General features: G+C 67.7%; 1 protein-coding gene across 7 annotated transcripts in view; it reads left to right on the plus strand.

Annotated features, from left to right (window-relative positions):
- The window catches only part of MEGF6 (multiple EGF like domains 6), a 99,248-nt gene extending 85,776 nt beyond the window's left edge, over positions 1 to 13,472 (plus strand). For 4 of the 7 annotated variants that reach the window (XM_082434374.1, XM_082434377.1, XM_082434378.1 and 1 more), the window contains 22 exons: positions 99 to 233; positions 310 to 444; positions 2,952 to 3,077; positions 3,767 to 3,898; positions 4,032 to 4,160; positions 4,288 to 4,419; positions 4,981 to 5,109; positions 5,199 to 5,327; positions 5,515 to 5,641; positions 6,015 to 6,145; positions 6,451 to 6,579; positions 6,754 to 6,882; positions 6,965 to 7,093; positions 7,484 to 7,612; positions 8,115 to 8,243; positions 9,239 to 9,367; positions 9,648 to 9,776; positions 10,011 to 10,139; positions 10,226 to 10,354; positions 10,961 to 11,089; positions 12,468 to 12,515; positions 12,842 to 13,472. In XM_082434374.1, the coding sequence (XP_082290500.1) occupies positions 99 to 233; positions 310 to 444; positions 2,952 to 3,077; positions 3,767 to 3,898; positions 4,032 to 4,160; positions 4,288 to 4,419; positions 4,981 to 5,109; positions 5,199 to 5,327; positions 5,515 to 5,641; positions 6,015 to 6,145; positions 6,451 to 6,579; positions 6,754 to 6,882; positions 6,965 to 7,093; positions 7,484 to 7,612; positions 8,115 to 8,243; positions 9,239 to 9,367; positions 9,648 to 9,776; positions 10,011 to 10,139; positions 10,226 to 10,354; positions 10,961 to 11,089; positions 12,468 to 12,515; positions 12,842 to 12,900 (2,702 nt within the window). In that variant the 3' untranslated portion in view covers positions 12,901 to 13,472. The remainder of the gene's footprint in view (positions 1 to 98; positions 234 to 309; positions 445 to 2,951; positions 3,078 to 3,766; positions 3,899 to 4,031; positions 4,161 to 4,287; positions 4,420 to 4,980; positions 5,110 to 5,198; positions 5,328 to 5,514; positions 5,642 to 6,014; positions 6,146 to 6,450; positions 6,580 to 6,753; positions 6,883 to 6,964; positions 7,094 to 7,483; positions 7,613 to 8,114; positions 8,244 to 9,238; positions 9,368 to 9,647; positions 9,777 to 10,010; positions 10,140 to 10,225; positions 10,355 to 10,960; positions 11,090 to 12,467; positions 12,516 to 12,841) is intronic. The other 3 variants (XM_082434373.1, XM_082434376.1, XM_082434375.1) reach the window with 3 other exon arrangements.
- Positions 13,473 to 14,834: the final 1,362 nt, after the last annotated feature.

The raw sequence follows: 14,834 nt of genomic DNA on the forward strand, positions 1-14,834 counted from the left end.
CCCGGACGCAGCTCGGTGGATAGGGCCGGAGACCCTGGGCTGGGGAGGGTGGGCGCTCGCAGTGGGCAGGCCCCCTCACGGTTGGTTCTGGGGTGCAGCCTGCCCACCGTGGGCCTTCGGGCCGGGCTGCTCGGACGAGTGCCAGTGTGAGCAGCGGAACACGCGCGCGTGTGACAGGAGGGACGGCAGCTGTGCCTGCAAGGCGGGCTTCGGGGGCGAGCGGTGCCAGGACGGTGAGTGCAGGGCTGTGGCGGGAGGGCCTCAGGGCCGGCGGAACCCTGCAGACCCCTCTCCCCTCTCCCCCTGCAGAGTGCCAGCCGGGCTTCTTTGGGCCAGGCTGCCGGCAGGCGTGCACCTGCCCCCCGGGGGTGGCCTGTGACCCCGTCAGCGGCCAGTGTGGGAAGCAGTGTCCTGCCGGCTACCAGGGGGAGGACTGCAGCCAAGGTGAGCGGCCAGCCCTGGTGTGCGGGTGGGGTGCAGGTTGTCTGGCCCGTGCCGGGCGCCGGGCACCGGAAGTGCTGGTCCTGGCGGCACCTTGACCTGCCATGTCCCCACCCTGGTCACGCGGCGGTGACTCAGCCACAGGTCTGCCTGTCTCTGTGCACCCGAGAGGGCAGGAACTCGTGTGTGTGTGTGTGTGTGTGTGTGTGTGTGTGTGTGTGTGTGTGTGTTTGTGTGTGTGTGTGTGTGTGTGTGTGTGTGTGTGCGTGCATGTGCACGCACGTGCGGGGCAGCCTGGAGAAGGGCCAGTGCCTCTCCAAGATCGTCCCCTCCCTCCCTCACTTGCTCACTCATTCTATCACAGAACGCACTAAGTGGGCTTTGTGCTGGAAGCTGGGCCAGGGGGCTCCTTCCTGGTGGGTCTGAGCAAGCGGGACAGAGGCAGCTGCTCCCGAGGGTGGTGGCTCGGAGCGAAGTCTGGGCCGGAGCTGCTGGCGTGGGGCGCGGGTGGTGAGCAAAGGCCCTCCATGTGGATGCCCGGGCCAGGGGGCAGCATGAGTGGGCACCAAGCACTGGTGAGGCTGGAGGCTGGGGGCCCCTCGTTTACATGGGGGAGCCCTCTCTCTGAGCAGTGGGGCTGCCGTGGCCGCTGACGGGGCGCAGGCAGGTTGGGACCTCCCTTGGCACACTGCCCTCACCTGTCAGCCGGGGGGCAGGTGGGAGCCGAGTTGGCCTGCCGTGTGACTGGTGTGACCCCGACCGGGGCAGCGTCTCGAGTCCCCCTCAGTCAGAGCTGCCCGCCCAGCTGCCCCTAAGTGGCCTGGGGGCCACCGCCCAGCCCCAGCCGAGGGGTGGGTCTCCCCTTGCACTCCGGCCTGGCCCCTCCCACTGAGTGGTGGTCCTGGAGATCCCCGGGGTGATCCCACTGAGGGCTCTCGGGTCCCCTCGGTACAGGAGGGGAGTGTGTAGGGCTCGGAACCCAGCCTGGAAACCACCCTGCCGCCCGCAAGCCTGACCTCCGCTCTGAGGGGCTCTGTGGTCCCAGGGGCCTTCAGTAGTCCCGAGCATGTGTCTCATCCATGAAACACCCCAGGAGCTGGTGGGCTCAGGCCCCATGACTCCGCCCGACTCCCCGTCCCCCCAGATGCTCACGTCCCCTGCACTCCAGCACACGGCAGGCCTGCCTGCACCTGCCCTCTTTGGCGGCCTGTGTGCTGAGACACGGAAGGGCCTTCACCCCCAGCCCTTCCCTGCTGGTTTTCTTTGTCTTTCTTTTCCTTTTTTCTTTAAAAGCCTCCAGGGCCCCAAGGATGAGCCACAGGAAATGACACACATATTTTTACAGCAATAATGGGCTCCCTGCTGCTGTTAGGTCTGGAAAGCATTAACCCCCAAACACGCGTCTGCCCCCAGTCAGTGGAGCGGGGTCTCCCCTAGGTGGCGGGACAGCTCCATCCGGCCCCGCTGGGCATCCCTGCCCGCCCCGGTCCGCACTGCGTGGGTGCCTGTGTGCGTGTGCTGTACCCCATCGCCTGCTGCGTGCGTGTGCTGCACCTGGCCACCTGGTGCGTGCCCTGCGCTGCACCTGTGGTCCAGTGGGCGGGCCTGTGCCCGTGGTGGGACGTGGGTGGATGCCCGCACGGCATGGGCCCTCACGGCGACAGTTCACCAGGGTGTGTCCTTTGTCTGGAGCCCATCTTGGGGCCCAGGGAGACCCCAGGCCTGGCGCCCCGCCCCACCCCACCCCCCCCCCGACACCTCATGCCCCTCAGGCAGGGAGCGTCCTCAATTCTCAGCCCCGCTGGGTGTTTGGATGCAGGGCGGGCTCTGATTCTTTGGTGTGGAGGGTGCCTCAGCCCGCCCTCTCCAGGTGCCGTGCTGGCCTTCCTGAGCTGGGAGCTTTCCCTCCAGCAGCACTGGGGCGGCCGCACGGTGCTGGGGCTGGCAGGGCCCTCCCTCCACCGCGTTGCCTCCCCAGCCAGGGCAGGTGTGAGGTCTGGCGCGGTGCCCTGCAAGCCCACCAGAGCAGCCACTGCAGCCCTCACGGGTGGGGCGAGGCTCCGTGGCCCCTGCATTTTTTTCCCGAAGCCCTGCTGTGGGCCCAGAGCCGCCTGGCCGCTCTCATTCCTGAACATGGGGGTGACCAGCAGGGGGTCCCCAGGGTGGACCAAAGTGGGAGGAGGGCAGAGCCAGCCCTGCCCCCCGCTCTCCAGGGTCCTGGCTGCCCGCCTCCCAAGCCCTGCTGGCCTGTGGTCTCCAGGCCGCCCCTCACCACCGCTCCCCAACGCAGGTCAGCCCAAGCAGGCCCCTCCTTGTCCTGCCCCGTGTCCCCCGTCTCCTGCCCACTCCCATGACCGCCCTCGTCACCCAGGGGACCCCGGTTGTGTCCAGCAGCGCTGCTGGGGCAGGGGGCAGGTGCCGGGGGCAGGTGCCCGGGGCAGGGTGGGGCCTCCAGGGGAGGCGGGCAGCTCCCCGTGGTGGAGGCTGAGGCCCTCCGCTCCCTCCCGCAGAGTGCCCGGCCGGGACGTTCGGCAGGAACTGCTCAGGCTCCTGCTTCTGTGAGGGGGCCCCCTGCGACCGGGTCACGGGGCAGTGCCTGTGCCCTCCTGGGAGGACCGGGGCTGACTGTGGGGCAGGTGAGTGGCAGCCATGTCCCGGGGTCTCCTAACCTCCCAGGGCTGCATGACTCCTGGCCGTGTTTGGGGAGCCCAGCCTGGATCCCATTTGGGGACCCCAGCCCCGGGCTGTGTTTGGGGAGCCCAGCCTGGATCCCATTTGGGGACCCCAGCCTCGGGCTGTGTTTGGGGAGCCCAGCCTCGATAACATTTGGGGACCCCAACTCTGGGCTGTGTTTGGGGACCCCAGCCCTGGGCTGTGTTTGGGGAGCCGTGGTCTCAGCCCTGGAGCCCTGCAGACCCCAGGCCAGTCCACAGCAACTGTGAGAGCTCACAGCAACCAGCCTTGGGTCTGGACGTGGGCGTCTGCGGCTGCCCTGTGGCCATGCCCACGGAGGGTGCACGCACTAGCAACTGTCAACCGTGGAGACAGGTTGACCAGCGGCCCCCAGCCCTCCCCGGGCCTGTGGCTTGTCCTCTAGGCACCTGTTCACTCTGGGTGCCCCCCTTTTGCCTGTTGAGCCATTCTAGGGCAGGGGCTCCCTTTCTGGGGGTGGACGCCCTGTAGCCTCCAGCCCATGAGGAGGCTGGGGTTCCCGTGACCTGTGCCTCTCCCTCCTCCGGGACAGCTCAGGTGGGAACAGAAGTTCCTGCTCCCCGATGGGCCCAGCAAGGCCCCAGGGGAGACTGACTGGCTGTGGTGGGGCTAGATTGTCCTGAGGGTCGCTGGGGGCTCGGCTGCCAGGAGATCTGCCCGGAGTGCGAGCACGGTGCCTCCTGTGAGCCTGAGACCGGAGCCTGCCTGTGCCGCCCTGGCTTCATGGGCAGCCGCTGCCAGGACAGTGAGTGCCCGCCGCCCCGACCTCGGCCCCGCCTGCGATCCCCGTGTCCCATCCCTGTGTCCCGTACCCATGTCCCCCTGCCCCCGGCCCCGAGCCCCCTGTCCCCAGCACGCTCACCCTGCCCTCCCTGCAGCTTGCCCAGCAGGCTGGTTTGGGCCCAGCTGCCAGATGCGATGCTCCTGCATCAACGACGGGCTCTGCCACCCGGTGACTGGCCGCTGCAGCTGCGCCCCGGGGTGGACCGGCCTCAGCTGCCAGAGAGGTAGGCGGCCTGATGTGCAAGCGTCCCTGCCCTGCCCTGGGGAAGCCTCCGCCCAGGCCCCGGGGAGGGCCCTGGACCCCAGCGTGGCTGTGGTCACCTGCACAGGGTGACCCGGCCCCTGTCGCAGCCTGTGACAGCGGCCACTGGGGACCCGACTGCAGCCACACCTGCAACTGCAGCGCAGGCCACGGGAGCTGCGACGCCGTCAGCGGCCTGTGTCTGTGTGAGGCCGGCTATGTGGGCCCGTGGTGCGAGCAGCGTGAGTCCCGGCCCAGCCCGCACATGCACGCACACATGCACATGCGCAGACGCACACCCGCACGCACACACACATGCACACGTGCACACACATGCACACGCACGCGTGCACATGCCCAAGTGTCGGGGACCTAGTCCTGCCCTCCTGTCCCCGGACAAACAGGGAGTCTCCTTGCCTGAGCCCACCCCCCTCCCTCCCCGGCCTGGACCAGGCTCCACCCTCCCACCTGCCTGGGCCCAGCAGAAGGCCCACCTGGAACAGCAGGGAGAGGTGGGGCAGTTGCACCCCACAGGACACCTGGCACCTGGAGGAGGGGAGGAAGATGTCTGCTAAGGACCGAGGGCCTTGCCCTGGCCGGGTTGGTGGGTCTGGGTGGGCCTGGGGCTCCCTCCTCCCCAGGGCTCGGGGCTCGGTTCCTAGCTGGGGGACGGTTGCAGAGGCCTTGGGTATGGAGGGGCTTCTCCCGCCCCACAGTCCCGGGCCCTGGCCGGGTGGTGGTGGACGCCTGGGGAGGATTGGGTCAGGCCCACCGTCCCCCCAGCTGATGGTCTGGTGTCTCAGGGTGTCCCCAGGGCTACTTCGGGCCGGGCTGTGGGCGGCAGTGCCAGTGTGAGCACGGGGCAGCCTGTGACCATGTCAGCGGGGCCTGCACCTGCCCGGCCGGCTGGAGGGGAACCTTCTGTGAGCGCGGTGAGCCAGGGTGCAGGCCGGGGTGGCCGGGCGTGTGGGTGGGGACCCATGACCCCTGGCCATCTCCCATCACCGCCCCCTGCCTGCAGCCTGCCCGGCCGGCTTCTTTGGAGTGGACTGCCACCGCGCCTGTGACTGCAGCACCGGGGTGCCCTGCGACGCCGCGAACGGCTCCTGCCTCTGCCCTGCTGGCCGCCGGGGCCCCCGCTGTGCCCAGAGTGCGTGAGGCCCCCATCAGCCCTGGGTGCTGCCCATTAGGGTTAGGGTCAGTCCTTATCTGTGGCCACCCTGACTGGTGCCCAGGCCAGAGGGAGGGGCAGATGGACCACAGCAGCCTGGGACCATCTGCTGCAGCCCCTCCCGGGGTCCGTTCCCCCGGCCCCTGACCGCCCCTCTCTCCTGCAGCTTGCCCAGCCCACACGTACGGCCACAACTGCAGCCAGGCCTGCTCCTGCTTTAATGGGGCCTCCTGTGATCCTGTCCACGGGCAGTGCCGCTGTGGCCCTGGCTGGATGGGGCCCACCTGCCTACAGGGTAAGCCCTGCCCAGGAGTCTGGGGCCAGGCAACGTGCTTGCCCTTCCCTGGGCCGTGCAAGGTCACATGGTGTGGGGCGCGAGGTGGGCATACAGCTCACTGGGAATGGAGGGCAGGGAGGGTGGGGCCCATGCCCCCGCCATGGGGCACCTGGGGAGGGGAGGAAGGCTTAGGACCACACCCTTCAGCCCTGAGCCCCCCGAGGCTGGGCAGGTGGGCCCGGGGAGCCGTGGAGCAGGTCGTCCTAGAGGCAGCCCTAGGTCCCTGTCCTTTGGGGCGGGCCTGCAGATCCAGTGGGCTGGCCCTCCGAGGGCGCAGGCCCCCGGCCTGGCTGGCGGGGATGCTGCAAGTCACTTCTCTCTCCGTCCCCGGCCTGTCCCGCGGGCCTCCACGGCGAGGACTGTCAGCACTCCTGCCTCTGCCAGAACCAGGGCACCTGTGACCCTGTCTCAGGCCACTGCACCTGCCCAGAGGGCTGGGCTGGGCTGGCCTGTGAGAAGGGTGAGCGCTGGGCGGGCGAAGGAGGAAGGAGGGACCCTGGGGGTCTGGAACCCAGGGCCAGCGCCCCAGTGTGCCTCGGTGCAGCCCCCTCCCCCTGTGGCTGCCTGGTGTTGGGGGTCAGGGTCCTGGGGTGTGGCCTGCAGTGTGACCAGCCCACTGGGCACCCCTTCCTCCCAAGGACACGGGATCCGAGGCTCTGGGTGCAGGAAGCAGGGGCGGGGCGGGGGTGTCCTGGGTCCCAGGGGCATCGCCCTGCTCCAGGGCTGGACCCTCACCGGTCTCCTCACATGTCCCCGCCTCTGCAGAGTGCCTCCCGGGGTTCTTCGGAGCCGGCTGCCAGCACGTCTGCGGGTGCCTCCACGGCGGCCTCTGTGACCGGCACACAGGCCACTGCCTCTGCCCGGCCGGCTGGACCGGGGACAAGTGCCAGAGCCGTGAGTGGAGCGGGTTAGGGCCCCCTCCAGTGTGGCCTCAGCTCACGCCAGGGTGTGGAGGCGTCCCCGGGCTGGGCAGTTGCCAGTCAGGGGGCAGGGCTGTGGGCTGAGCTCCCGGGGCCGCCCCGAGCAGGACTCAGCCACCCGCCCGCCCGCCCGCCTCTTTCCCCGCAGCCTGTCCCAAGGGCACGTTCGGGGTTCGCTGTGAGGGGCACTGTGCCTGCCGGCGAGGGGCCACCTGCCACCACGTCACCGGGGCATGCCTCTGCCCGCCGGGATTGAGGGGCTTGCGGTGTGAGAATGGTGAGCCCCCAGCTCCGCTGGTGCTCTGGGTGGGGTTGGGCCCTTCACACGGTGACCCCTCCGGGCCCACGCCCCCCTGCAGCCTGCCCGCCCGGCTGGTTTGGAGAGGCCTGTGCCCAGCGCTGCCAGTGCCCACCCGGCGTTGCCTGCCACCACGTCACCGGGGAGTGTCACTGTCCCCCAGGCTTCACTGGGCCTGGCTGTGAGCAGGGTAGGTGACCAACCTGGGCGGGCCCTGGGGCAGGGGGTGGCTCAGGCCACATGTGCCCCTGTGCTGGGCCCCAAACCTCTACCCGCAGGAGGGGCTCCGGGAGGTGACTCCCGGGAGGACGCTTGCTCCAGGCAGGGCCGGCGCCGACCCCCTGCCTCCTCACCCCAGCCTGCCCGCCCGGTGCCTTTGGGGAGAGCTGTGGGCAGAAGTGCCAGTGCCCTGGCGAGAACCAGGCCTGCCACCCTGCCTCGGGGGCCTGCGCGTGTGCCGCTGGCTACCACGGTGCTGCCCATGCCGCCCGCTGGGCCCTCGGGAAGGATGACGTGGGAGGTGGGAGGTCAGGGCCTTTGGAGCCCCCCGGCCCCTGGCAGCTGGCCCCTCCCTCTGCAGGGTGCCCGCCCGGGCGGTTCGGGCCCGGCTGTGAGCAGCTGTGTGGGTGTCTCAACGGGGGCTCCTGTGACGCGGCCACAGGGGCCTGCCACTGCCCCTCTGGGTTCCTCGGAAGCGACTGCGGCCTCGGTGAGTGGCCAGCCTGCGGGCAGGACAGCCCCTGACCACCCCCCTTCTTGGGCCCGCCCCCCGGGACCTGGCCGCAGGCTGGGCTAACCTGGGGGTTCCGTGTGACCAAAGCATCCCTGCCGGCCAGCTCTGCCTGGTCGTGTGCTGTGCCCCCGGCTCAGGCCGTGTCCACCAGGGGCCATGCAGAGGCCAGCCGGGCATCCTGCCGAGAGAAGGGCCTTTCCCTGAGCCAGGTGGGGCCTTTCCAATCATCTGGAATCCTGGCTGGGCTGGCGGGGTGGGTGGGGGCCACCATGAGTCACTCGCGGCAGCGTAGGCCGGCCCCCAGCAGAGCCAGAGGGCAGGGGGCGGGGCAGCAGGCAGCCCCGCCCCATCTGGGCAGACACGGGAGTCTCCCCAACCCGCCCCACCTCCCGGCCCATCCCGCCCCGTCCTGGGTTGACACGGCGGGAGAGAGGGGGAATCAGCCTGGAGTGGCCACCCTCCCATTTCCTCCTGGCAGCCTGTCCACACGGCCGCTTCGGCCCCCGCTGTGCCCACGTGTGCGGGTGTGGGCAGGGGGCGGCCTGTGACCCCGTGACCGGCACCTGCTCCTGCCCCCCCGGGAGGACCGGCGTCCACTGTGAGCACGGTGAGAGTCTGCTCCCCCTGCTGCCTTGGGCACTTCACGGTGTCACTCCGTCAGCCTCGGGGCGAGGGTGATGGGGTGAAGCCCTGGGGTCACTGGGGGAGAACTGGGTCCCCACCGTTAATCCCCCAAGTTCCCTGAGGATAAGAAGTGAGGGTCTAGCTTGTGTTGACAGCAACGCCCACTCGGGTCATCGGGTCATCCAGTAGCACCCCATGCCTTGCCTTGACCTGTGACCCCAAGGCCCAGACCATCAAATGACCTGTGGCCAGTGGGGGACGAACATATTCTGACCCAGAGCCCCCCCCCAGCAGGAGGGGTCAGGCGGCTGTTTCGTCTGAGCACGGAGCCAGCCTTCTGGCTGATGCCCTCTTGGGATGGGGTCCCTCTGGCCTTTCTACCGGGCCCAGTGGCCAGGGACCCCACCTAGAGGGAGGCCTGGAGCACAGCCCATGGTGGGGAGACCAGGCGGTCCCTGGGGACAGTGGTGGGGGCTCATGCTTACGGTGGCATGCATGGTCCTCAAGGCCCTGCTTGGCCTGGCCCCGCACTCTGGTGGGTCTGAGCCCCCTGCCGCCCTCTGGTCCTCATCAAGGGGCCGGTCACACTCCCCTAGGCCCGCAGGGAAGGACGGTAGCCATGGGTCAATCAGCGTGTGAACAGGGGCCACCTGGAGTGCAGGGTTGCCCAGCCTCCTCTGTGCTACCACCTCCAGGAAGACTTCCCTAACCCCCTCCCGCCAGCTGGGCAGGCACTCACAGCCCCTGGAGGGCCCTGGTCCCTTTTGTCCTGTGTTATCCTCAGCGCCGATCAGGCCCGGCATCTGCGGAGGGTAGATGAACGGGCAGGACATTGTTGGTGTTGTTTCCTGGCGCGTGTGTGCCTAGGGGTTAGGGACTGGTTCTGAGAGGCCCGGGGAGTGTTTGTTGAATGACTGTCAGACCGGGGGGGTGCGTCCCTGGGACAGAGCGCTGAGCAGTGCCCGACTCTGTCCCTAGGTTGCCCCCAGAACCGGTTTGGTGCAAACTGTGAGCACGTGTGCTCCTGCAGAAACGGGGGCCTGTGTCACGCCGCCAACGGCAGCTGCTCCTGCGGCCTGGGCTGGACGGGGCTGCACTGCGAGCTGGGTGAGGGTCCGTCTGGGACAGCCTGGGGGCCACATCGCCGCGTGAGCTGGAGGGGTGGTGCCTGCAGGGGAGTGAGGCCGTACCTGGTGTGGTGGTGGTGGGGTGGGGGGCCCTAGGCTCCCGAGGAGGCCCGTAGCTCGAGGGCGTTTGCGGGGGCCGCAGGCTGCCGTAGGGCCGGGCGAGGCTGCTGGGCCCGCGCGCATCAGGCTGGTGCCCAGGGGCCAGCACCGTGCCCCTGCTCTCCCGTGGTGGGAGGCTGACCCGCCGGGCCTCTCCCCAGCCTGCCCCGCTGGGCGCTACGGTGCTGCCTGCCACCTGCGGTGCTCCTGCCGCAACCACGGCGCCTGTGAGCCCTCGTCGGGCGCCTGCCACTGCGGCCCCGGCTTCTACGGCCAGGCCTGCGAGCACCGTGAGTCGTGGGGTCGGCCCCTGTCCCGGCGTCCGCTCCTCCGTTTTCCGTGTCACTCCCCGCGGGGGGCCCGATGAGATGAGGCCTGACCCCAGCTTTGGTGGGGCTCCCGGGGCAGAGGTCCCGGCTCAGGGCCGGGCCTGGGTGGGAGGAAGGGGGAGCTGGGCCCCTGACCCGGTCCTTGGCTCACTCTGGGCAAACTGAGTCAGGAGCTCCAACCCGGGTCTCCCTCAGCCTGTCCCCCTGGCTTCCACGGGGCTGGCTGCCGGGGGACGTGCGAGTGTCAGCACGGCGCCCCCTGCGACCCCGTCAGTGGCAGGTGTCTCTGCCCTGCCGGCTTCCGCGGCCAGTTCTGCGAGAAGGGTGAGTGCTCCGTGCGCCCACGTGCTGCATCCGGCCCCTCACCCTGGCTGCGGGACAGGTGATGCTAAGCCCGCTGCCCCCACCAGGGTGTGAGCCGGGCTCGTTTGGAGAAGGCTGCAGCCAGCAGTGTGACTGCGAGGACGGGGTGCCCTGTGACCCCGTCACCGGCCACTGCCTATGCCCCCCGGGGCTCACGGGGGCCACCTGTGACCTGGGTGAGTCTGGGGTCCCGCTTGGTGGAGGGCATGGGTGCGGGTCTCTGTCAGTGGTATCGACCGTGTTGATGGAGCCCCATCTGTGCCACGGTGTGGCCTGGGCACCGTGCCCAACCCGTCCCTCTGCAGGGGCCCCAGCACGGAGCTCCTGCTCGGGGCTGTCAAGGCCAGTCCTGCCCTCTGGCCCCCACCTGAGTCCCCGGATAGCCTCTCCCTTGGGTGTGGGCTGCTGTCCTAGAGAGAGGCCCCAGTTAGGTGGGAAGGAAACGCGCCAGCCTCCCAGACGTGCCAGGGGAGGAGGCGCCGGCCCTGGGGGCTCCACACACGTCCTCGTGGCTCTTGGCCGTCTTGCCCTGGAGGAGCATCGCTGACCGCCAGCTCCCCTTTGCCGGCCGGGGGCTGGGCGGGAAGGCGGGGCAGTGATTCTGGGCCGGTGCCTGGCGCCTGGCGCTTTCCCATGTGAGAGCTCCTGCAGGACAGGGAAGCTAAGGCCCCAGGTCCTTGCTCCCGCACATCCCCCACGGGGTGGCCCAAAGCCTGGGGTCCCGGCCCCAGGCAGACAGGAGTGGCACTCAGGCCCGTCTCTCCCGCGTCTTGTGCCCTCAGGCTGCAGCAGGGGCTTCTTCGGGCCAGGCTGTGCCTTGCGCTGCTTCTGCGGGGGTGGGGCTGACTGCGACGCTGTCAGTGGGCAGTGCCACTGCGTGGACGGCTACCTGGGGCCCACGTGCCAGCAGGGTGAGTCAGGCTCGGGGGAGCAGAGGGAGGACCCTGTGCTGGCTGGGCCAAAGGTCACCAGCCCGGCGCGGTGTCCGTGGCATCTGCAGGCCTCTGATGGGCCAAGTGTGAACCTCCAGCCCTTGGACCATGGGGCCGGACTCGGCCGTGGGCCAGCCTGACGTGCCCTGCTGACTCCAGGCCCAGACAGCGGCTGGGGTGGGCTCAAACTGCAGAGGGCGGAGCCCCCACGGGCAGGGCTGTGTGATCCAGCGTGGGTGGGCGCAGACACAGCCCACCGCCCCACCCCTGCCTCGCCCTGCGTGTGTGTGAACCAGGGCACGACGGTGCGCTGTGCACGTGTGTGCAGTAGCACAGGCGTGTGCTCCGGTCTGTGCACGCTAGCACCTGCGTGTGTCCCAGTGTGTGCGTGCCAGTGCCTGTGTGTGCTCCCATGCGCACGTGTGCTTCCCGGCATGCCTGTGCTCCAGTGCATACGTGTGCCTGTGTGCACCCACCGGCAGGGTCGGGGAAGGTGCCGTGATGGCACCGTGGCCTCTCAGCCCCCGAGGCTCTGGGGGAATGTGCTGTCAGCAGGCAGAGCTCGGGGTGCCCTGCCCCTCCGGCCAGCTGTGCCCCTCTGGTGTCCCCTGGTCACCTCCCCCAGGTCCAGCCTGCTCCTGGGAAGAGGCAGCACCAAGAGGTCGTGTCTGCCAAGGGAGACCAGAGGCTGGCTTGGGGCCTGTGCCGGGCAGGCGCTGAGATGGGGTGAAGGGGGAGCCAGGCTGTGAGCGGGGATTCCAGTCTGGGCTCCTTGGCTTGGGGACCCCAGACGTGGTCTTCACGTTGTGTGTGCATCTTCTTGAGCCTCGTCAAGGCAGCCCTGGCCCCAGACTGTGAAGCACCTTTAGGGGAGGGATGCCACCTCCCGCAGAGGGGTGGGGTGGGGCAGGTGGAGGCAGAACCTGGGGGGCTGGTGCTGGGATGAACGCTGTCCACGGCGGCACCTGGTGGTCAGGTGTGGTACTGCGCTGCATGCGTCCTGGGCGGCCTTGACCTTTAGCGAGGGTCAGGAGCTGGGGGTTCACCTGCCTGAAGCCCCGTCTGCTTGAGCAGAGCCCTGCTAGGAAGGAGGACAGGCAGGGCCTCACTGCCCCCTGTCCTGGAGTGGACCCTGCTTGGTTCTTCCCCATCCAGCCCGAAGTCCCACCTCCCGGCCTCTCTTCCGGCAGGCAGGGCTGGGGACTTTCATTTGGGGAGGGGGAGAGCCCCATCATTTGCATAGGAGTGAGGTGGGGAGAGGCCATGCAGGGTGGGAGTGGGGGTCCCTGCAGGCCTCGCTGCCCCGTTTCTGTTGCCCACCAAAGGGTGGGGCAGTAGCATGTTTGTCTGCCTTCAGGTGGGCCCTCCCAGTTCCCCGAGACCGCATCCCCAGCCCTGGGCCCAGGTAAGGGGGCCAGGGACATCCCCACATTGCCAGGAGGGTGTCATTTGGTGGCATCGCGTGTTCGTTACCAGCAGACTAAGGCCAGAGGAGGGACGAGGATTGGGCACTTGCGTGGGATCTGGGCCCCACTGGGTGGCGGGCATTCCAGAACCTGGACTTCAGAGGTGAGGCGTGGGGGGCAGCTGGGGAGCAGCGGCTGGGCTGTCTCCCCCCTCTGTCGGGCTGGAGCTGGAAGGACAGGAGGGGAGTCCTGAGCCCAGAGCTCTGAAAACTTGGAGAGCTTGCACCTGCCCCGGGGCTGACCTGCTCTTCTCCTGCCCCTTCAGTGGCTTCACAATCAGCCTCTCACCGCCCCGGCCTCAGCAGCAGCGCAGAGAAGCACTAGCTCAGGGGCAGCCCCCGCCGAGGCCTGTCTCCCAGGAGCCGCTGAGAGGACCCAGGGGGCTTGGTGACCACTGAGGAGGGACGCCGGGGGCCGGGACTCTGGCCCCGCCCTTGTCTCCGAGGCCTGGGGACAGTCGTGCAGCTGCAAGGATCGTCTGGCCACGAGGAGGGAGGCCCTGCCCGGCCGGGCTCTGCAGCACCGGGGCACCGGCGCGGGGACCACAGTGTGGAGGAGGCCCCCCGACCGGCGCCCTGGGGTGGGACTGCGGGCAGGTGTGGGTGCGGGTGCGGGCGTGAGGCCCCTGACCTCGGAGCAGGTTCTTCTGGTGCTAGGCCCTGGGACTGCTGCAGCTCAGCCTGTTTACCTGGAAACAGCTGGGCCGTATTTATGGAAAGGTATTTATGGGCAGCCAGACATGCCCACTGCACCCCTGGGCGCTGGAGGGCTGCCCGCCTCCTGCCCAGCCTGGGAAGCCCTGACTTGGGACTGCGGGGCCCTGAGGGGCCTCTGGGTGGGTGCTTCGGTACCATGTGAAACCCAGGAAGTTAAGAAAGGAGCAGCCACTTCCTCAAGGCCTGTGTGTTCACTGCTTTGTGTGGGCCCCGCGGGGTGGCCTCCTGGGCCTGCCGGCATGAATGCGCCTGACCAGAGAGGCCCGTTTGGCCCCTGTGCCCCTCTGGGGACAGGGGTGCCACACAAGCAAAGTTGGGGTCTATCCCAGTTCCCGGTGCTCTGGAGGGGCATGGTGCCCCGAGACCGAGGAAGCCCTGAGTCCTAGAGCCTGCGTGGGGGAAGCATGGCCCCGAGGGGAGGAGGGCAGGGGTGCTGTTGGGGGCAGCCTGGGCGCCCCCTTACTCCTATCCCTGCCCTATCTTCAGGGTAGAGCCAATGGGGAGGGCTGGACCCAGATTGTCACGCCGGACACTTAGGTCTGGGCTGTAGCCCCCTCTCCCCTCCCCTCCAGCACCAGCCCAGGTAGCTGATGCCTCCAAGGGCAAAGGATCTCATGGGGCAAAATAGGGTGGGTTCTAGAAAGCCCTGTCCCCTTAGACAACTAGTGAACAGCCAGTAGCAGAGGAAACCGAATTAATGGGCCACCGTGTTAAAACTCTGAGGTACATAAATATAATCCATACCCTGGAAGGGGTTGGGGATGGTGGTGGTAACGTGATGCAGGAAGAAGCAGGCCGAGAAGGACCAGCGTCAGGACTGAGCGGGAGGTGTGAGAGCTGGAGTCGGAGGGAGGGCGGCAGGAATCAGGCTGAATAATGGGTTTTCCAGCTCAGGACACTCCCTGGAGGCAGCGTGGAGGCTGAGAGAGAGAAGATACAAAGGAAAGATCGGTAGAAATGGACAAGGGAAGTGTTAACACCCGTGTGTCTGAAGTCCTAGAAGAAGAGGGTAAAAACCATTGACACAAAACAGCAAGTTCTCAGGTCCAAAGCTGGATGATCTCAGATGGAAAGCACTCAAAGTGCAAATAAAATAAAATAAAAAAGCCCTAGTCCAAAGAACTTACAGAATACTAAGTGGCAAGGAGAAATTCTACAATGCCCAGAAAAAACAAACAGGAGTCAAGAGTGACATCTGACTCCACAGCAGAAACGCTGAAAGCGAGAAGATGGTGATGTTGATTTCAAAATGTTGAAGAAAAGATGTAGAAATTTGAATCTCATGGCCTTGAATCATGTGTCCTGCTCAACTGTCACTGAGAAGCAAAGTGGGTGTTGATTCTCAGATGTCCAGGGCCTCGGTGGGCACCGCGCTAGAACCAGACGTGAAGATACACTCAGAGAAGTTTCCCAGCAAGAAGGGAAAGTGTGAGATAGTCACTGCATTTCCCATATGACCTAGTGATTAAGAGAATCAAAACAATCACAGCGGAAGCCAGGTGAGGTGGGAGCTGAGGCAGGTGGGGAAGAGAAAGACACTGA

The sequence above is a fragment of the Balaenoptera physalus genome, assembly GCF_965194825.1.
Source record: "Balaenoptera physalus genome assembly, chromosome: 1".
In the NCBI taxonomy this organism is placed as follows: domain Eukaryota; kingdom Metazoa; phylum Chordata; class Mammalia; order Artiodactyla; family Balaenopteridae; genus Balaenoptera; species Balaenoptera physalus.